The following is a 20,737-nucleotide window of genomic DNA, read 5'->3' as shown; positions in this document are numbered from 1 at the left end:
ACCACTGAACACCAGCCATGAGGATGTTACAATCTTGGGGTGCAAAACCATCTCACATCTGTTCCACTATTTTATAGGTTTTCTTTAGCCCACAGAGCCCAGCAACCAAAATCCAAAGGACTTACAAGAAAGGGACAAAGAAAAGAGAGGGTCATCTCTCCAACTACCCTAAGCTCCAAAGATGTCTGCTTGAAAAAGCATTAGTTATCTCTGAGCCAGTTTGCTATCTCCACCACGTCCCTTTTGGCTCTACCCATTTTTCCATACACCACTCCACCACATCCCCACCTGGGAATCTCGTCATGTTTGCAAATCTTTAAAAGAAGCATCTATCTGCTGAGATGGCTAGGTACCCACCAGCAATTCCTCTGCTCTGTGCCTTGTAAAGCTGTGAGTGCAGCATGAGTGTGGAACAAGAACACCATGTTTCTAAGCAATTTGTCAAATAATTAAATTATGTGCACAATAACTAGCTGGCTCAATTATATTAGCCAGTCTCCATCATGTAATATAATTTCTAGTGGCTGTTTAGGCACTAATAGCCTCAGATCTTTTTAACTGTGCCTGGTGCCAGCTGCGGTCTGCATGATTCCTTTCTGTGCCAAGTTAAACCCCTTGAATGGAAAATTCATGGCTCAGTTTACAAGCCCCTGTTCCTTATGGAAGCTCTGAAATGCCATTTTCAATGAGGATGCTTCAACTGTTGAATGTTAGTGAATTTCCAATTAGGTAAATAAAAAGCTCTGTTTGTTTTGCTTTTTCTTTTCTGCTGTTTACTGCCATTAAAAATGTTACATCTGTTACCTTAATGTAAGTTCATTGGAAGACAAACCAAACAAGGTTTTTTGCCTGCTAACAACAAGAACTTTCCAACATGTCCCATGTTACACGAAACACAGATTTTTATCATTCAAACTTGTTATGTGTGCAGAAGACTGCATGACTTCTTCATGAGCTGCAGTAGCGCAAACAAAGTCATATTTTAAGCTCTTTCTGTTAAAACATAAAGCCTTTCTCCTTACAGCAGGCTCCAAGCACAGTCCTTTATGCTCAGAACACACTGGTATATTGAGGTGCTTTACAATTGCTTTTGGGAACACCAAATAAATACATGGTCTTTTGGGCAGAACATAAAGGTGTTAAAATGTCTTTTTTCCCTCCTTCTACAAGATTTTTTTTTTTCCTTTTTCAACAACATGAGCCTTCCCTTCTCATTTGTATTTCTCTGATCCCTTCAGAAGAACATAACAGAGAAGCAAACACACAAAAATAAGTGGGGTGAACCACTGCTTGTAATGGTGCTTTTCTTCCCAAGCCCATGATCCTATTCACAAAATGGTACGCCATTTCATGGAAACATGATCTGAGCAATTCTGGAAGAGGCTTCCTTTCAGATTACCAGTTTGAGATTTTTTTTTTCCTTTTTTAATCCAGTTAATGGGATTGTAGTAGACAGCCACATCATCTCCACAGCTAGCCCCTCCTCAGTGACGTACTGCAATTTCCCATTGCATTGTGCAAAGTCCTGGCTGTGACATTTCCTCCGGTCATTGCAAGCAGAACATGACAATGGATACCTCAGCTCATCAAGAGCCCTTTTTAAATGCATTAACAGGAATACAAAATAAATCAAGTCATCAATAAAATGTCTCCTTGCCTACCCTTTGCCTGCCAAGACCCAACCTCTGAAGAGTCTCATGCATGCAAAATCTTCCCTTCTCCCTGCTTCCCTCCACTGGATTTGGCGCAGGGAAAGTACTAGGAGCTCAAGTAAAAACAGGTCCAGGGATTAGCACATGGCAACAGATCTGGGAAAAGTCGTTTGTGTTCCTTGTTCCACTACCAGCTTTCTGTGAGACCTAGCACACACTCAGGTCCAGCTCCAGTGCTTGCTGGAGTACCACTGGTACTCACAGACCCTCTACAAAAACCACCCAAAGCTGCAAGCATCTTTTCTTCCAAAAGCTTAGCATGCTCTGGGCCCCTGTCTTCAAAATCACCCAAGCACTGACACCATCCCAGACCTGAAAATTGGCCAGGCTCTAATGAAAACCCGAGGTCTGTTTCCTTTACAAAATATCCCTTTTGGGCAGGACAAAGAGGACAATTCTTGAAGCAAACCTTTCAGTATTGACGTATTAAGGCTAAGGCACAAAATGGTATTCCTCCAGGCACATTTTCCTGTGTATTTGCCTCTCCAATCTTTTTTCTGTATTTTGATTTTACGTGTGACACTACCATTTTCCACATTAGCCATCACGACAGGAGACTGGATTTAAAAATGCCTGAAACGGTTTAAGTTCTTTATACATCAGGGAACAAGATAACTTTCCCCTTCCACTCCCCAGTCCCACGGAAGGTCAAGCTTGCACATATTGAAACACATTCATTCAGTGCACCCTTGTGGTTAAAAAAAAATCAATTGAAAGTTTGTTCCTTCAAAAAGGTCAAAATAATCACATGCACTTCAGCATCTATGTCTATCATCATGGGTCAGGAAATAAAGCTAATAATATGGCAGCATTCATGGTCCAGTACACCCATTTATCTTAAAAAACTTATTCCTATTATGTGGGTGCTTCAGACAAGGACAAAGTGAGGACTTGAAGAGCTAAGTGTTCCCTAGGTAACTTATGAATTAAAAGCCTTTCTATTCTAAATTAGAAATGTGAAGCTTTATTGCTGCAAATGACTTATAAAAGCTACTCTTTTAAAAACAAACAACAAAAATGAATAATCTTGCTGATTATGATCCCTTCAAAGGCATGAGGCCAGTTCCATTAACTGTGGATGTGGCCCAACAGGCTTAATACATCTGCAAGTACTAACAAGAGGGAGCTCAGGTCTGTTTAACATTCAATCAGCAGCCCATGCTGCTTTATAAATAGAGAGAATGAAAACATTACATGGAAAAAAATATATGAGTGAAGCATTTCACTTCCCTGATTATTTTTTTTTAGCATTCTGTGGTTTGGCTGCAACACTCCAAATGCACTTCACAACAGTCAATAAACTTTGCCTTGGATTCAGTCAGCTGAGATCTCTTCCGTCTCCATTCCATCCTCTTTTGCTACAATAGCCAAACTAGCGTTAAGCATCTTTCATTCCATTTCAAATGCTGACAAGAAAATTACCTAACAAATAGGGTTTACTGTGGGGCAGCAGAGATACCAGAAGGTACCATGGCATTGTGTTGTTGAAGACAAAGATGCAATGTAAGAAATCATTTGAATTAAATGGAAGCTGCAATTTCTTTTTGTAATTAGCAGAATTACTCCCTGCAGTCCCTTATGAAAATCTTTGTGATGCATTTTGTTCCAAAGCAAAGGGTCAGTTGAGGTTTCTCTTTCTTTTCTCTATAACTCCTTTTTTTCCTCCAATATAACACGGTTTAGAAAATCCAGATTCAGCAGGTCTACCTCACAAGCTTTTAGTCATGTGAATACTCTCTGTGACTTCCATTTTTAGACATTTTCTGCATAGCAATTAGCTTTTTTTTTTCTTCTCTCCAAAAAATCAATTAAAGAAAAAAAAAATAACCCTGAAAAATTCTCTTCAGCTGATTATTCTGTCAGTGCTCACAGGTGGCAAAAATAAAATATATTTCAGGTGTTTTTTCTAACTTTGCAAAAGAGCAAGCGTGTGTGCCTAACAAAGAATACAAAACAATAACATACATTAAGGAATGATCCATTTCATACAAAAAACATGTCTTTTTTTTTTTCTTCTTCATTTTGTTGGTAGTTCCCAGCCTGGTATTACAGAACACTCTAGTTAAATCAAAATATACTTGTCTTTTGTGTGTTTCAGAGGAAACTCTTCCTAGCTTTTCTTCAGACCTAACCTCTACCAGAAAGCTAGGTCTTAGCTAGAAACTTTCATAAAAATCTCAGACTTTTACCCAGACAGGAAAATGGAAAGCTTGCAGGGTTTATGGTACTATACCTAGAATGTGATCAGAAATATCTGTTTTCTAGCAACTGAGCCACAAATCCACACTCAGCTCATCCTCACAGCTCTGAATTGTCACTGATGATCACAAATGGCTCCATCAATCTATCTCCATGCAAGCTGTGAGGCCAGCTAGGACAGATATGACCTATCCTCTTCTCTTCCTATTACAGCCAGAGGAGGAGAAGAATGATTGCTGAGCTGAGGCAGAAAGATGATGAGCAACATTTCTCATTTCTTTTTATACACACAAGTGAGGGTCCGAATCCATGCAGGTGCTAGTTTGCATCAGGCAAAAGTAGACACAAGGCCAGGCAGTGGATTTGTGAATAACGAGAAACTGTGAGCCTCTGCATTGCAGTGAAAAATATTCAACCTCCAAAGCCACCCCAAAGCTCAAGCTCCAGAGATAAGTCACTCCATCACTGTCTGGAGAAGACTTCAGTGAAGTCTTCCACAAGCCCCTCTTTGAATACGAGGCTCAACAGGAACCCACTACAGCATCCCCTGGTGCCAGTGCAATAAGACCCCCAAATGCTACTGTTAGTGCTCATGTGCTCTCCTGTAACTGCCCCCTTTCCAATTTTCCTGCACTTTGTCCCTTGCTCTCCAGGATCACACAGCCCATCCGAGAGCTGCGCAGCCTGGAAAGATCTCAGCCACATTAGCAATTATCACTAAAGTGAGAAAAATCTCTGTGTGTTAGAGCATGTTCCCTCCCTCAAGCACCACTCACATTAGTCAGTGTAACGGGATCTTTCAGCAGCCACTCCGCATCTTCCCAACTACTGATTTGATGTGGCAGTCACCATGGTAACATTGTTTTGTTAGTATTAAAAAGCAGTAAGGAAAATTGTCCTGCTCACATTCAGAGAAGCCCTTTCTCCATGAGTTATTCCTGCCCTGTGGTAACTTAACAATTGAAGGAACCTTTAATTTTATTTAGCTATTGAATGGGCACGATGAAATGCCCCATGTTATTTTCCTGGGATTCATTCCTTTGCAGGTTAGAGGAAGAATTGTGAGCATAATGCAGTAGCCTACAAGTGGAAGCAGAACATCCTGTGGAGAAATCTGCAGGACCAGGCTGGAAAGGGAGTTTGGGAAACAGCAGGGGGAAGCAGAAAAAGAGGAATACAACATTTTCAGAGAGAGCAGCAGAGCAAGGAAGAATTATCATCTATCCATCTGCAATGATGATATGCCCTTTAAAACTAAGGGCAGGATGGGCAGGTAGATAAATATATGCATTCAGGGAAATGATGCATTTCTCAAAGCGATGCTCAAGGTGAAGTCATTTGGCAGAACATCTGCAGAGGCCGCACAGCAATTCTCTGCACCGCATTGTAAAAGACAGCTAGTGGTCAGGGCTCAGCAGATCCTACCTACAAAAATAAAGTGATCGAGACCTGCTCCTGCTCAGGAGTAAAACTCACCACCTTCCTCCACAGGCATACAAGCCCAGGACCTTTCTTTCCCTCTGAATTTCAGTGCTTGCCACATGAGGATCCTCCAGCTACAAGATGCAGCTGAATACCCTGGGGATTCAGTGGGTCACAATCTAGTGGTGCAAGCACGGAAAGCATCTTCCATTCCAGCAAAGCTGTTACCAACAGGAAATCAAGCCCTGGCCCTAGGCCAGAAAAATCTTTCTTAATTAGGAGCCAAGTGTTTCAGATACTGGCTTGTTTTTGATAAAGAACAGTTCTTGCATCACAGTTTTGTAGGGTGTGGCTGGAGACAAACAGATTTTGTTCTACATCTTTCACATTAGGTCAGAGGAAAATAATTGCTTCAGTATGAGTATTTCAATAACAGAAACATTTGAATGGGTTCCACTATATTTTAAGAACCTGATGAAAAGTCTGTTGAATCATTACATCCACTGGATATTGGATCTGTATGTGTTAGAGCAGTTTCAGGGTGGAGGGAGGGGAGAGGGTTGATCTAGAGATAAGAAATATATTGTCATTGCATACTCAACAGGAACAGATTACACAGTCAGTGACTCTGAAAATGAATCTTGCCAACTTGCAGCAAAAAGAGTGAAGTTTCCAGTCTTCTTCGGTGAAGCAGGCATCAATATTTGCAGCTGATTTTTTCCAGGTAGATAAATTGCTCACAAGAAAATGTCTTCTTAAATATCTCAGTTTCTCCCCCATACACCCACTACCAACTTGATCTGCTGAAGAAAGTACATGGTTTAATTATTCCAGCTCAGAGGGGCTGATAACTTGTTTTCTTTAAAAAAAAAAAAAAAATCCATAAAAAGGAAAGACCTGTTGAAGACTTGATAAGTCATAGAACTATGGCAGGTAACTATCACCCAGCTAATGGTCATTAAAGCACTGTCTCCCTGAAAGGGCTGTACTGGATAACTCAGTGGCATTTAGCAATAACAGAGGTCAAACTGGTTACACATGAGCTTCACAAGTGCCATTTGCACAAACAAGCAGCTGGCAAGCAGTTGCATGTGTCAGCCCAATTCTCTGTGTTGTAAGCTCTAATAACCCCGTGCTGAAAGGCCCCTCGAGCCCAGACCTTGGTGCTACTAGGAGACAGATACATCTGGGCAAACCCAGGTTTAGCACAGGCCTACTGAGCCTCCAAAGGTCTGACTAGGTCAAGTGCAAAAATCCACCAGCAACCATTCTCCAGCTTGTTTCTCTAGAAAAGAGAAACCTTTTCATCAACATCTTCTAAAGCAGGATGTTGATGTCTTGAAGCCAAGCACCGCCTAAGTGACAGTCAAGGAAACGGGTAGAAACCCACTCCTCACCTCAGTGCTTCTGACTGGTTTCTGTGTTATCCTGACTGGTTGGAAGATAAAGGGAGTGACTGGAAACCTTGTCCTCCAGAAGTAACAAGACTTCTGATTCAATGGATGATCTGCTTCAAAACCAAAGGTGCATTTAATCTCATTTCAACACCAATAAAAAGAAATAACGGCTGAAACTCACTGAAATAATGTTACTTGCATGAGAGATTGTTCTCAAAACTGTAACGTAGGGTATCATTGGCAAAAAGAAGCAGTAAAACCTACCTCAACTGCATAGCTCTAGATGCACTGTTCCACAAAGGAACACAAGAGAGTCATCATATTTTCAGATCCTTTCTAGTCCACCTTGGTGTCACTACTGGACAGTAAAGCATGGCAAGATGCACTACCTTGAAAACATGCAAAATGGAAAGCAAACACCAGAAACTATTCCCCTTCAGACTGAGAAACCTTGGTATACATCATTACTGCAAAATAAGATCTTTGCAGTTCAAAAACTTCCTAGTGGGACACGCTCCAAAAGTATAAACAGTCTGGAGGAGGCAACATCTACAAATCACTGCCAGTCAGCTTAGAAAAGCTGTTGTCATTGCTTCTCTGTGGAGGAGTCAAACGATAAAAGAAATGTCTTTTATATATGGATGGCTCAACCACAACGCTATTTTAACATCATTTTCTTGTAACCCATCTACACACAACTATTTAAACATTTGTTATAAAGTATGTATGGGGTGACTCATCCAGCTGAAGAATAAGCCTAATTGGTCAAACTTCCAGGACACTGTGTGCTGAGCTATAGAGAATCATACGCTCATCTATTAGGAGATGTGACAAGTTGCAGAAGCTATCTAAAATTCTTGGAAGAGGTAGTGTGAAATAAGAACCGTTGCCTAGGGACAGTCTCTTCTTTACAATAATTAAAGAGCTCAGATTTGTACTGTTCTGGATGGATGAAAAATATGCATGCATAAGCTTAGATTCTGGCTTTGGCTTGCTCATGCTAGAAAGTTGTCTAATAATTTATTAGCCTCTTCAATAAAAGATATCCAAAAGGCAGAATAAAGGGCATCTGTGGATTTGACTGCCATGTTCGTAAGGTCCCCTGCTTTCCAAAGAGATCTAGCTCTTCTTTGAAAGCAGCTACAGCTCACAGAAAAAGAACTTGGGAAAAGTTTTTCCTTCTTCCTTGGGTATGTTCCCGTATCAAGTGACCAGAAGAGTGGAAAAAAAACAAAAAACGTACTTCATAGATTGAAACGGGAAAGATGTTAAGAATTGCTCCAAAGAGATACTGGTGGGTGGGCAGCACAGTCGTAAATATGGAGTCCCAGCAGCGTTTTGCTACACACACTTTTTAATGACAGAGATTTGCTTTACCATACTTTTGTTTGAACTGATGACAATTTTACCCTTTGGGTGAAAAAATAAACTACAAGACATCTCACTTTGTATTCTCCAAGATGCCAAAGTAGTGTAATTGCAGATAGAAGACGATTTCTTGGCTATTTCTTCTCTCTGTCGTATTTGTTTCCCCAGCATACAGATACCAGCTGCTGAGACACTCACTCTTCATACACAGGTTAGTAGAACTGTAGTATCAAAATGGTTCCGTATCAGAACCTTTGAATTTAAGCATTACTGTGGACTAACACTAGCTGTACATTCTGCAGAAGAACATTCATGCCCATACACGTTACTGGGTACAGAACTCACATATTTGGAGTGCACTAAGCTAAAAGCCTGGCTCGAGTATAAATGAACACTTTAATCAGAGCATTAGCAAGAAAGTGTGGATGATATTTCCAACACACCATATACTGGAAAGCTATACAAAGCAACAAGCCAGCAACAGAAAACATGATGATCTCATTTATATTATTTCTCAAGCTTGTAAAATTGTATCAAAACTGAGATAATAAAAGTTAAGTATTTACTGTGATTTCCTCTTACAAAAAACAAATGTATAATGATTTCATCAGTACCAGATAACAGCTCTGCTTATAACCAGAGGGCAGTATTTTTAATAATTTCACTAAAAATATGCACGGGTATAAAAACGTGGTGCAATAAAAAAAAGTACAAAAGGTAATGAAATATTACCTATTATCTCAGCTCATTTTTGTCAGGAAATAATACTACAAACTTAATACGATACATGGAAGCCTTATGAAAAGCAGGCAGGGAGAGGCTTATCATCTTATCCAGCATTAGGCTAGAGGCTGAGTGATTAATAAGTTGACATTGAAGAGCACAGAATGAAAATCATATGGACTTTAGGGAAAGGAAATAGCTTAAAAACAAAACTGTCATGCTGCCAGGCTGTATTAGAAGAGGCACAGCTCCCACAGCCATCCCCACCATGCAGCAAAGGGGATGGCAGTGCTTAAACCTCCAAATCTGTGCCAGTGCAGTGCATGCTGCTGGAGCCCCCCCGCTCCCCTGTGACTGCTGCTGTGTCAGTCCTCACATGGACAAAAACAATGGCAGAACAGTACAGAAAATAGGAGGGGAAGAAGGAAAAATATATCAAAAAGAGGAGTTTGAATGCAAGAGCAAGTTGGGGGGGGGGGGAGGGGGATTGAAGAAAGGGAAAAATAAGAAACATAGAAGGAGATGATTAAAGGAAATTTATCCTTTGCAGTTGATGAGCTACATCTCTAACTTCTGTGCCTCCAGAGTACACAGTGTGTAAGGATGAGATTACAGGGCTAGAACTTTTAAATACCCAGTGATGCACTGTCATTTGCAATATCAACAATAATGTAATAATGTCATTTACTGTGGGTCACAACCCAACGCATCACTTCCTGGAGACTCTACATTTTACTGTTGTTTCTCAGGCACATTGTGTCTGGCTCTGATTTGTACGTTGTTCGTACTAGAAAATGTCTGTTGTGGTTTCCAAGCCAGGGATTTAAATTTGGCTAATTAGCTGTTTACTTTACTAGTGGTACCAGTGAAACATCACTATTGATGGTAAATAGGTACTATGCATGCAATAAGATCAGGGAAGAATTTAAAACAAAATCAGCATCATGTAAGCTCCTGCTAAGTAATTTAGATCAACATACATGATCCGCATTAAAAAAAAAAAGAAAAAAGAAAAAAGAAAAAAAAGCTACAAACTTTTATTTACAGACATCTTAAGAATAAATCATGGCTTTAAATATCCTGGTTGAAAGCAACAGAATTGTCTTTGTGAAATACATTAATGAGTTTCTGGAAAAAAAGGAAACAGTACCATTTTGTAGTATTTCAGAAAAGAGTAGCTGAAAATTTCTCCTTTCTATAAGTTGAACAAGACTCATCCTGAAGTTTGGGTCCTGAAGATTTGGGTCTTAAAGACTCATCTTCCAAGAAAGAAAGAACGATAACATTTTTTCCTGGATCACATTACAAAGTACTAGTTTTCTTCTAAGTTGTCAGAAACTAATTATAATAAACTTTTCCACGTCTTGCAAGATTAAGAACAACTGGGCCAAACTGAAGTTACTTGAGTCAATTATTCAGTTACTTGGGTCAATTCCTGGTTATTCTTGAGGATGATACCCTTCCGTAAAAATTTATAAACCTAATCCCAGCTTTTCAAGTCACAGGGCTATTAATTAGGCGCTGCCTAGTCTCTAGTTTTTCTACTTACATCATTGATATTCCCTCTGACTTTGGAAACGTGAAATCAGATCTTGCATTTTTTCAACTTACATGCTCTGTGGTTTAGTAAAAGTATCATCTTTTCAATGAAAAAGGAGAAAATACTAGCTGCTACATGTTTGGAGTCTAATTTTAGGAGGAACTGAGCCATTCTAATTTGCTGCAGTCAACAGGAACTGAGAGCACTCAATAATTCATGAGTTTCTTTCCATGTTTCAGTAGAGCCTGTTGAAAATTTCTCAAGGAACCACTTTTCATCAGAAAATTTCAATTCCTATGAACCAAAACTGCTTACAGAACAGGATATGCTTGGACACGTTCTAATATATCTTCTTTTATCCAGTTTGAAATGACTTTTCATCTATAATAAAATAATTATATAACAATAAAATATTTTAAATATTAAAAAGTTTGCTTGACTACACAAAAAAAAAAAAAGAATTTTTGAAAGATGTGAAAGATGACTAACTGTTTCCATCAATTTTCACTGCTTTTTTTTTTTTTTCTTTTTAAACACAAATATTTGAGAGGAAAAAAAGAGATTCAAACTTTTTTTCACTTCCATTTTGGGCTGGAAAACATTTTCATAACTTTTCCTGGGAGAAGAAAATCATTTCCTGCTGTATATCTTGTTATGAATGTATTTTCGTATCTGTTCAAAACAAAAACCAAGTAACATAAAAGAGCTTCATACTCATGCAGATAAATATCTCTTTGACCTTAGTGATGACTGGAGCGTTAAATTTGGTGTGTCTTTACCATCACTTTGATTCAGTTACTTTAAAATGAATGGCATTTGCATCAGAAGGCACCAAAATAACCATTTCTTACCTTTAGTCTTTCTGTTACACCATCAGTGAAACTGACTGTGAATTCAGCAATTTTGGGCACTCTGAGTTTTCCTTTGTTCTTCTGGTCAGGCTGATACTCTGTTCTTGTTTTCACAATTACCTGGAAAACATCAACACTTCTAAGGTTCCTGCACACAACAAGCACTTTTTTTTGTTATCTAAGCCCCTGCTTTTCTATTCTAACTTTCCCCTGAACCTACAGAGGTATCTTATAACCATAAATTAAGACAAACTCATCATACCCTCAGGAACTAAAAGAGACAGATAAACAGGCAAGCAGATAATACAGACCTAGGATAATGAGTTTATCACATTGAGTCTTAAAGTAGCTCACAGCAAAATGTTTAACACACACCTTTGTTTAAGGCTAGACATGCAATTTTTTGTATCACATTCAATGGGCAAAACATGTAGAATAACAAACAGCCCATCCATCAGAAGATCCTCACTTATTAAAAGCCCCATCCTAAAAAGTGCCACTGAAGCCAATTTAAATTTAGGCCATTTGGCCTCTCATTTATTCAGGCTCCAGTTTATTAATATTAATCTCATACTATTACCTTGGGTTTTTCTCAGGAGATCTCGGTGCCATTTGCTACTAATCCAGCTCCTACTAATCTTATAAAAGTGAGGCAGCTTACACCAATGGAAAAGCCTGTGAGTGGCTTTTAAAGGGTTTGGACAAATTACTAAAAATACATTTTCAATCTACATTGAGTATATATGTAAACTATTTTGGGTAAAACCCACCCACCATAAGCATGGAAAATATAACACTTAATACCAACTCCCAGATGGGACTAGCAAAAGGAATGTGTTCTGAAACTAATATCCCTTCTGAGGTGTGAGCGTGTCCATCCCATTATACATGAGAATCCTAAAGGACTACCCACCCATGAGCCTATGCAGGTAAACAGTGTGACAGCATGCTAGTATAGCTGCCCTGTCTAAATCTAGCTGTGAAATGGCAGAGAAGGCAAAACGGCCTTGTCCTCAGCACTGGCAATGAGCTGGAGCTCATCCCTGGAGAGTTGGGGTTGTGGCTGTGATTCCCCAATCAGCTGACGTCCACAAGACATACAACCGTTTGGTGTGACTTTCAAGGTTCAGAGAGGTTAAGCACAAAAGAACAGAAAGCACATTGAAAATCTCCATCCCAGGGCCAATACTTCCACTTTTTGGCCTCCCATTCTGAACTGCAAGACTATGCATTTGTCAGCTTTGCCAAGGTGAAAATAAAATACTCCAGGAGTTCATATGGGTGTGGCAAGACTGATCCTAAAGATCTTTGTTAGAAGCAAAGTTTTGAATGTTTGTAGGAAGATTATAAAGTGATGTACAAGATTGAGTTATTGGCTAATGAAGAATTTATATCCAAATGAAGACAGTAAAGTCTGGCTTGGAGCAGAGAAAACCCTGAGTATTTAATTCTCCTGCACTTAATGCCATGTGAAAATCAGAGTGAGAGAAAATCAGCATGGAGTCATAAGCCAATTTTCTGGATTCAAATGCAAATCATTAAAGACTGATGAATATTTACATCCTTCAGTGAATCCCTCTCAATAACATTTATTACAGTAGTATTTGCAACATTAAGACTTCGGAAGAACAAGATAAAAAAACACTTAAACGTATTCATGTTAGCATTTTGGAACCTGGGATTTCTGATGACACAACACAGATGTTGGTATGTGACACATGGACAAGCTTTCTTCAGCGGGTTTGGGATGAAACCTAACACTACTAATACCCTACTAATGAACTGACTTCTACCATGCTCTAAAATGCAGCACACTTTGGACCAAATGAAACAAAGTTCCCTCTCCAAGCAGGACAAGCTCATCCAAGTTAGTGCTGACATGAACAAATAACAACCTCGCTGTCTCGCTCAAAAGAGACCAGGTGTGCCAGGACTACACACAGCTGGGCCCTAGCTTTCCAGTCTCCTCGCTGGCCTCTTGTAAACCCAGTACAGTAAATTATAGTGTAAACCATCAACACCTGCCAACCACAGTTCAGAAACTGCACTCATTTTGGTTTCAAAGTTACCAGCCACAATATCCAATTGTCACAAATCCATACCTCCTGCTTGATACACAAAGTTGTCACCAATTAAATCTTTAAATATACATAAGAGGGTTTTCCTGTGAGCTCTAACATTAGGTCTTAATGAAGGACCATGAAACCAGAAAACAAAAGAAAAAAAATTCTAAGTCTTACTTGTTTCTATATATAGTTGACATTTTCTTCCACTCTTTGTCATTAACCACAGCTTTCTTACTGGTATTTTTTAACTGTCATTTCATTCATTCAATATCCTACAAGTAGGACATTTGAAATGTGTCTCCATACATCCATGAGACTGAAAATAAACCCACCCAACTGTGCACAAGGCATCGCCTTCAAGTCCAGTAGCAACGTCTATCATATCTGTGAATAAATAAGATCAGTCCCCAGCCAGATGAGAAGCTACTTGAAACCCAATTCGCTGACTGTGCCAGCAGTGAAATGTCTGTGTGTAGAGCCACAGCCATCCTGCCGGTCAGTGTTTTGCAGAAAAATTTGCAGGCTTTAGTAGAGGAGCTAAGACATACCTTTGCTAAATGCCTTTTGGCATTGCAAAAGCTAAATAGCTGCTCTCTAAAAGTATCTTTGTCAGACACCTGCTGGAATTACTCAGCAGAAGAAAGACAGGGCAGTCAGTAAGGTCTCCTCTTTAAAGCAGAGCACGGAAATAAAATGACAAAGGACAAACAGAAAACTGAAAACCTGTAGTGTGAGGGTATCACTCAATATTGTGGCAGTAAGGATAAAAATGCAATTTTGCTGAGGGCACTGGGTGCACATTTAGAAGAAAAGACCTACCTCTTGTTCAGTCGCCTACAGCCTAAATAAATAAGCCTGAGTACAGATCCCACTTTTGCAGCAACATTCACCCCCTCCATCCAACAAGCTGCCATCAGGAAGCCCACGCAAAAGCTTCTGGAAATTGAGTTGTGTTCATCAAACTGTTCGTGCCTCCTGCACTAGTGAGAACACCCCAGCCTGGGCTACCTCGGCAGCATCCGGAAAGAGGAGCGAACACTGTCAGATGATACCCACACACAGACACACACACAAAGAATAACGAATCTCATAAAGAAATCTTTGCTATATTTTTAGCATCATTGTTGCTGTTTTGGTTATTTCTGTTTTCGCTTTCCAGCTTTCTGATTGGGGTTGTTAGGGTGGGCAAGGGGATTTGCCTTGCCCCTGTTCCCTGCCTTTGCTGCTTTTTTTTTTTTTTTTTTTTTTTTACCTTTTCTTTCCATTTTGTTACCAAGGAAAAAACAGGGGTAGTTCACTCTACCAGAAATTCTAACCAAATTGCTGTTGGATGTGATGTAACAAAAACCCCACTGCCTCCACAGCCAGCACACTGATCAGAGCTCATTTATCACCAGCTGCCCAAGAGCAGTTCCTTCAGAGACCAGGATCCTACTGTTCCTGTGCAAACAGGGTACATTCATCTCGCTCCATGGCAGGTTCCTTCAGAAAGGTACTGGCATTTATTACAAACCACAGCAATCACAATGATCCCGATTCCCTCTTCTTGTACCTTTTGCAGCTTTGCTGACTCCAGTACAGTTGTTCTTGATTGAAACCGGTGAAAAGGAGTATGAAATTGGGGTCCTGTGTAGGTTGCAATTCAAAGCAAACTGAAGTGGGAGAAATGGCCATCTCCTCATTCTCTCCTCTGCAATGCTGTTATGGTGGAAATGGACTGCAGTAAGGGGGTAAATACCAGAGCCAGCAGCACAGCATGGCTGTGCTCTGGCCTCATGAGTACAGACCATAAATGCAAACAATCAAATCAGTGTTTAAATGGCCAAGAAGTCTCTTGAATAATCTCAAAATAGACAATTAGCCTCCTTGCCATCCCTAACACAGCAACATCGCTCTACCTATTCCCTGCCCTTGCCTCCTTGAGATCTCACCTTCTCCTGCACACTCCCTAAGCCTTGCCTTAACTCATACTCCTCACAGTGAGGAGGGTCTGGCTGTTTTGGGTCACTATCCCCAACTCTGTGAGCTTACTGGGGCAGTGAATTATTATTATTTTTATTCATGTCACGAAATAACCTGCACACCTGCAAATGAATATTAAAAAGCAAGAACAGTCCCATCAATCAGCTTTTTGGATTAACTGAGACTTTGTGATTGCTGGATGAATACCCTTTGAACTTTTTTGGACACCTGTCAGCCTTTCCGTTCCTTTATCTAGGCCCTGATCCAGCACCAGCTTATGCCTAAGCTTCACTTAGTGGCTTGCGATTGTCCACCAGAGAGCAGACTCCCTGCCAGCTCAGTACAGCCCAGCTGCAGACCTTTGAAGACTGTACTGTGGATGGAGTTTAGATGAATACCATCTCAGGGGATCTCCCTGCAAATTAGGTTGCTGCTATAACCTGTTCTTAAATTTTTCACACTGTTTCCCAGAGACACTCCACCTTTAACTGCAGAGACACTGTATAGTTTTTGAGAGGGAAAATAAAGAGGACACAAATAAATTATGTGGGACTTTTTTCATTTTACACCTGAGATAAAACTGTTCTTTGAAAGTTGCTTCTCAGATGAAGTTTGCAGATTACAAGAACACAAGATGAGAGTAAAGGGCTTTCATGGAGCAGCAAAAAGACACTTCTAATTAGGAGAATCCACGCTCCTAGTCCTTGCAGCTTCCTCCCAAACTAAGTTTATATAGCAGTTGAACTTACCAAATTCCAATTCAGTGAAGCTTTTGAGCTTGCAAGTCATCTTATTAACATCAGCAGAATTAGTTGGATATTCAAAGTTAAGTGTGCATTTAAGTGTTTTGGCCAGATCAGAGCTTAAGCCTGCTTCAGTCACCTTCCCACAGCCAGTTATAATAAAAAGTCTTAGGGCTCCTCTGGCATTCTTCGGCGAGACCACTCAGAGCAGCATGGGCCCAGTATCCCCATGTTAGAGAAGGAAGAGCAAGGAAAAATAAATAAATAAATAAAAGCAGAGTAATGTGCTGAGTCACACCAGCAACTTGTGGCTGCTACTTACAGTGCATCCTCTTTGCTCAGGTTTTCATTAACTGAGCGGCAGTAATAGCTCCATATAAATAAAACATTCTTGGGATTAGGGGCTGGCAAGTGATATGGCTGGGTTGGGTTGAAAGTCAGATGCTCGATGGAAAATGGCAGCTCTCTGCAGAATTGTTGTCCTCAATCACTCTAGGTTAGCAGATGCGATTACACACTCCAACTCTTTAAAGGTTTTTACTTTCTATCTACTTTCTTGCATCTTCTTCATTCCAATCCCTCAAATGCCCTTCTACAAGACCTCAGTAGTGGTCTACACAGAAGCCTGTAAAAGTTATAAAATCCCAAACACGGGACAAGACATATCTATCATGCTGGTCCATACAAGCAAGATTTTTCTAATGATGCTGTTTGCTAATACATTTATTGAGTACTAAACTTAAATGTACTTACTATTCTAGGCTTAACGCTAGTGACCACTGGAGCTAACAGGAAACCTTTCCTTTTCAAATAATGAATGCAGGACCAGACACCTTCTCCGTAGTGATACTTTGGAAAATTATAGGTATGCTGAGGTGAGAAACAACAGCTCAGAGGCTGCATATACCAGCAGGAAATCCATCACTGACAACCTTAAGAAAGTAAACAGTAGGAGAGTGCTGGGAAATCTAGAGATTTTTGGATGCTGAAAGAAAGAAAGGCAACTTTTCACCAAATGGACCACATTGAAAGCATTTGCTTTCAGGGAGAAGGAGCAGTGCAGACGTGAAATGTGACAAATGGAAAAATATCACATTAAGCATGGAAACTTAAAAAGGATTTTCCTGCAAGGGTATGAAGTAAGTGTTTCAGAAAATGAACTGATATGAATTCTGAGTCTTGTCTCAGGCTGGCTAAATGTAACATCATTTATTGCCGCTTTATATTTGCGTTTGAGCTCAATGGTTTTCCCTGAAGAAATGAGTAATAATATTTAACATAACTGGCATTGTGAAAACTTTAAATTATTCATCTGGAAAAGGACATGCAGCCCTGCTGTAATTCCCACTTCACTGCCACAGTGCATGTAATATATTGTGGTTCAGGTGCTGCAAAGTGCAGACCATAAAAATTTAAAATACTACTTCCCGGGATTATTAATAATGAAGAGTCTCTCACTCAGAGTGGCTTTCAGATTGACAGAAGAGATAAACAAAATGCGCTTCTCCTACCAAGGAGAAAGGTTTCTTCCAGGTTCAAAGCTGGCCTTTGTAGTCCCACAAAATGGTTGTAACACACCCATCACTTTCCGTTTGGATTAGTCATGCTCACTTTTAAGTGAAAATGAGACTCTCAGCTTCCAAAGACATGCCTTTCTTCATTCCTTGCAAAGAGAGAAGAGAAAATAAAGCTTCACACTGGCATTGACATCGTGGTTTCTTTTGCCATCATTACCCAACTGAGCATCAGTATCTGAAAAAGACCTTCGACCAAGTCCCAGCTGCAGCATGCTGTCCAGGTTACTGATGATAGCAAAATGGTGACCCCCAGCCTTGGCACTAAATCTGCTGTGACTGAGGCAGTTTCTATGCTTATGTGATTCATGCCAAGGAATGGCTAAAATTCACCACCTGCTCCCACACAAAAGTCTCCAGTGACCTCCGAGCTCTAATCCTCACATGCAGCCAGCCTCTAAGGGCAAATGAGCTGTGCACATTGCCAAGAGCAGCTGAAGTTAAAATATTTAGCAGTAAGAGAGTGTAGGAAAAGAGATGGAAAAATCAGGTTTCAGAGCTTATAACAATCTCTTTCTTTACAGGCTTTGGATGAAACATTCATGGACCAGAGCAACTCCTTGTCTACTGCCTGTACCTCCTTCTGAGTCTTGCACTGGCTCCTGCTAGAAACAGGACACATCAGACTGGACAGATCAGTAATCAGGCTACCTGTGGCAGATTCCAAGATTTTAAGACAAATTTGGATAAGTTTTTGAAGACCTATAATTAAAACTACATCACATCCCATGGAAGAGGTGGCAGTGCTTCCCAATCTACAGGATGAACATATCTCAGCAGGCAGACTTCCCAGAGATTAATAAGAAAATTGGCATTTAGGATGTATGTACTGGTAGTCCCCAGGACACCCTACTCATTATTTGAATTCATGAAATGTCTGAAATATCAATGAACAAGAGGAGAAAAAAAGAAAGAAAAAAAAAAAAAAAAGGAAAAAGGATGTCCTGGGATCAAATCCATAGTCTCCATAGTCAATGAAGAAAGCCCCAGCCAGTGGAAACAATCTGCTTTTTGTATTTTTCCTGTATCAGCTCATCTAATGGGTGTTGTACTAGAAATGAGCTTCACAGAGGGTGGTAGAAAAAAGTGGTCTCTTGAATCAGTGCCAGGAGGATATTCCAGGCATAAGGAAAATCACAAAAGGACAAAGACAGCAAATATAATCAGCCCTGGCACCACCGATGAAAGGCAGCACAGAACGCAGAAGCTGCACTGGGAGCTGAAAGCAGCTGAGAAGGGAAAAGCGTAGCTCACAAACACAAAGACAGCTTGAAAATTATTCAGTTAAGTCTCACTACAAATCTCCAGGTGCCCATAACCAGCAGGAGCCCATGGGAGGCTGTGAAAGGGTGTAAAAACTGATTTTAGTAGGTTCAGCCAGGGAAGGGTACAGCAAAGCAGACAAAAGAATCAATCACACAGCAATAGTGATGGTAAATTGGCCAGGGTAAATTAGCAGAGCTCCATTGATTTCATCCAAATGACAGATTTACACTAATCAAGAATCCTTCCCAGACTTACTTCACAGACCAGTAAGCAACTGGGATGTGGGGTTAAGTCCACAGTCTTGCTGAAATAACTTCCACCTGCAGTAATGGCATTTCATGTTGAAATAAAGAATGGATTTCAACAGGCTTAGCCAAACAGCCATACCCAAACACGTTTCTCCTGTGTCCATTTCAGCTGTTTCTGCAGAATGTAGCTCTAAGAAACACAGAGCAGACATAACTGGGCTTAAGAGAGGCAATGGAGCTCACATAAACAGGCATGAGCTAGCTTTAAACCACCTAATTCAGGCTCTGGTAGCGCTGCAAGGAGAGAAATTTCTGCACAGGCTACACAAATCCTGAGCCGTTCCATACTCAGGAGCTGCAGCAGCAGCAGCGTGCTATCTGTATGCAAGTGAGGTAGCTGAATGCTACCCCGGGTGTCTGCGCAGGCTGCGAGCACACACTCGGGTTGCAGCACAGCCCTGCCAGGAGTGGACACAGGTAACCAGCGTTGTTCAGTATGTTAGGGCGAGGGCAAGGCCATCAGAAGAGCATCTGAAGAAGAGGAGCACCAACTGCCAAGAACCTCCAGCAGGGCTGTCTGAGACACGCAAACAAAATCAGAAAGGTTACCCCAAAAACACTGCGCTGTCAGGGTGAGCGTTGCTGCAAATATTTATTGTGGCTTAATGAGCAGAGGTGGTGTTTACATCCAAACATGCATTTAGAGGACAAATGTCACCGGAGAGGAAGGCTCAGACTTGGTATTTGTGGGGATTAGGCAGCATTTCCCGGGTGGATAAAGGAAAGGATGGGGCAGGACAGCTTGCCCATTCCTTCATAGTTGCAGTAAAAGAAAGAAAATTTCTTTTATTCGTGTTTTCTTTTCCCATTGTACCCTACTGCACCCCAAAACCTGCTCCAAGTTGCCCTGGCTGCATGCATTGAGGCTGCCCGGAGCTGCAGCATGCTGCTAGGGCAGAGGGCAGGCTGACAGCGATGTTTCAGGACAGAGCTGCAAGTAGTCCCCTAGGTACCAGAGCACTCATCCAGCGTACTATTAATTATGCCTACTCAGCTGGCCAGGACAAAACATTATTTTCTACTAAACCAAGAGGGACAGGCTGTGAGCTCAAGGGACACTCCTGATTTCCAGGATTTCTCGATTACACTGTATTAAAAAGCATGGTCTGGGGCACTCAGAGCAGGGTGCGGCCACAGACTATACGGAGGATGGGGTGGGAAAAGTATTTGAAGGGAGCATTTACATCTATTTTTTTTCTTTCTTGGGTTGATGGCAGGAATTTGTCACCAGAGAAATTATTTCTTAAGCCTCCAGATGCATTCAAAATAAAGAACAATGGACCACATGATAAGCCCTCTGCAGCTTTCCCCACAAAAGACATGCCGGATGTTTTTTTCAGCCCTGACAATAGCTTTCATGCACTTGTGTATTATGTAAAATTAAGATTTTTACTGCCAGAACAGAGGCATTTCCTGCTGGATTTTGCTGAAGCGAGCCTATGAGACCAAGGGGTCCCCAGTTGTTGGTCTCATTTAAAATTTCAGTGAAACAGTATGGTCTGTTAAAAGTTGTGTATTTTTTAGCATTATTATTGCAGACGCACATAACAATTACAGCTAAAGCACTTTGTCTACGCCCAGGAAAACAAGTGAACAGCTAGCCTTT

The 20,737-nt window shown here is 40.6% G+C and overlaps 1 protein-coding gene across 1 annotated transcript in view; it reads right to left on the bottom strand.

Moving 5' to 3' along the window:
* Positions 1-20,737, bottom strand: part of NSG2 (neuronal vesicle trafficking associated 2) — a gene marked incomplete at its 3' end in the record, with an annotated part of 35,864 nt that overhangs the window by 10,543 nt on the left and 4,584 nt on the right. Inside the window, exon 3 of the mRNA XM_082771577.1 lies at positions 11,213-11,332. Coding sequence (XP_082627703.1) covers positions 11,213-11,332 — 120 coding nt within the window. The remainder of the gene's footprint in view (positions 1-11,212; positions 11,333-20,737) is intronic.

The sequence above is a fragment of the Aythya marila genome (genome assembly GCF_965140915.1).
Source record: "Aythya marila genome assembly, chromosome: 14".
NCBI lineage: Eukaryota > Metazoa > Chordata > Aves > Anseriformes > Anatidae > Aythya > Aythya marila.
Note: the sequence above shows the minus strand (reverse complement) of the source record. Positions and strands in the feature narration are given on the sequence as shown.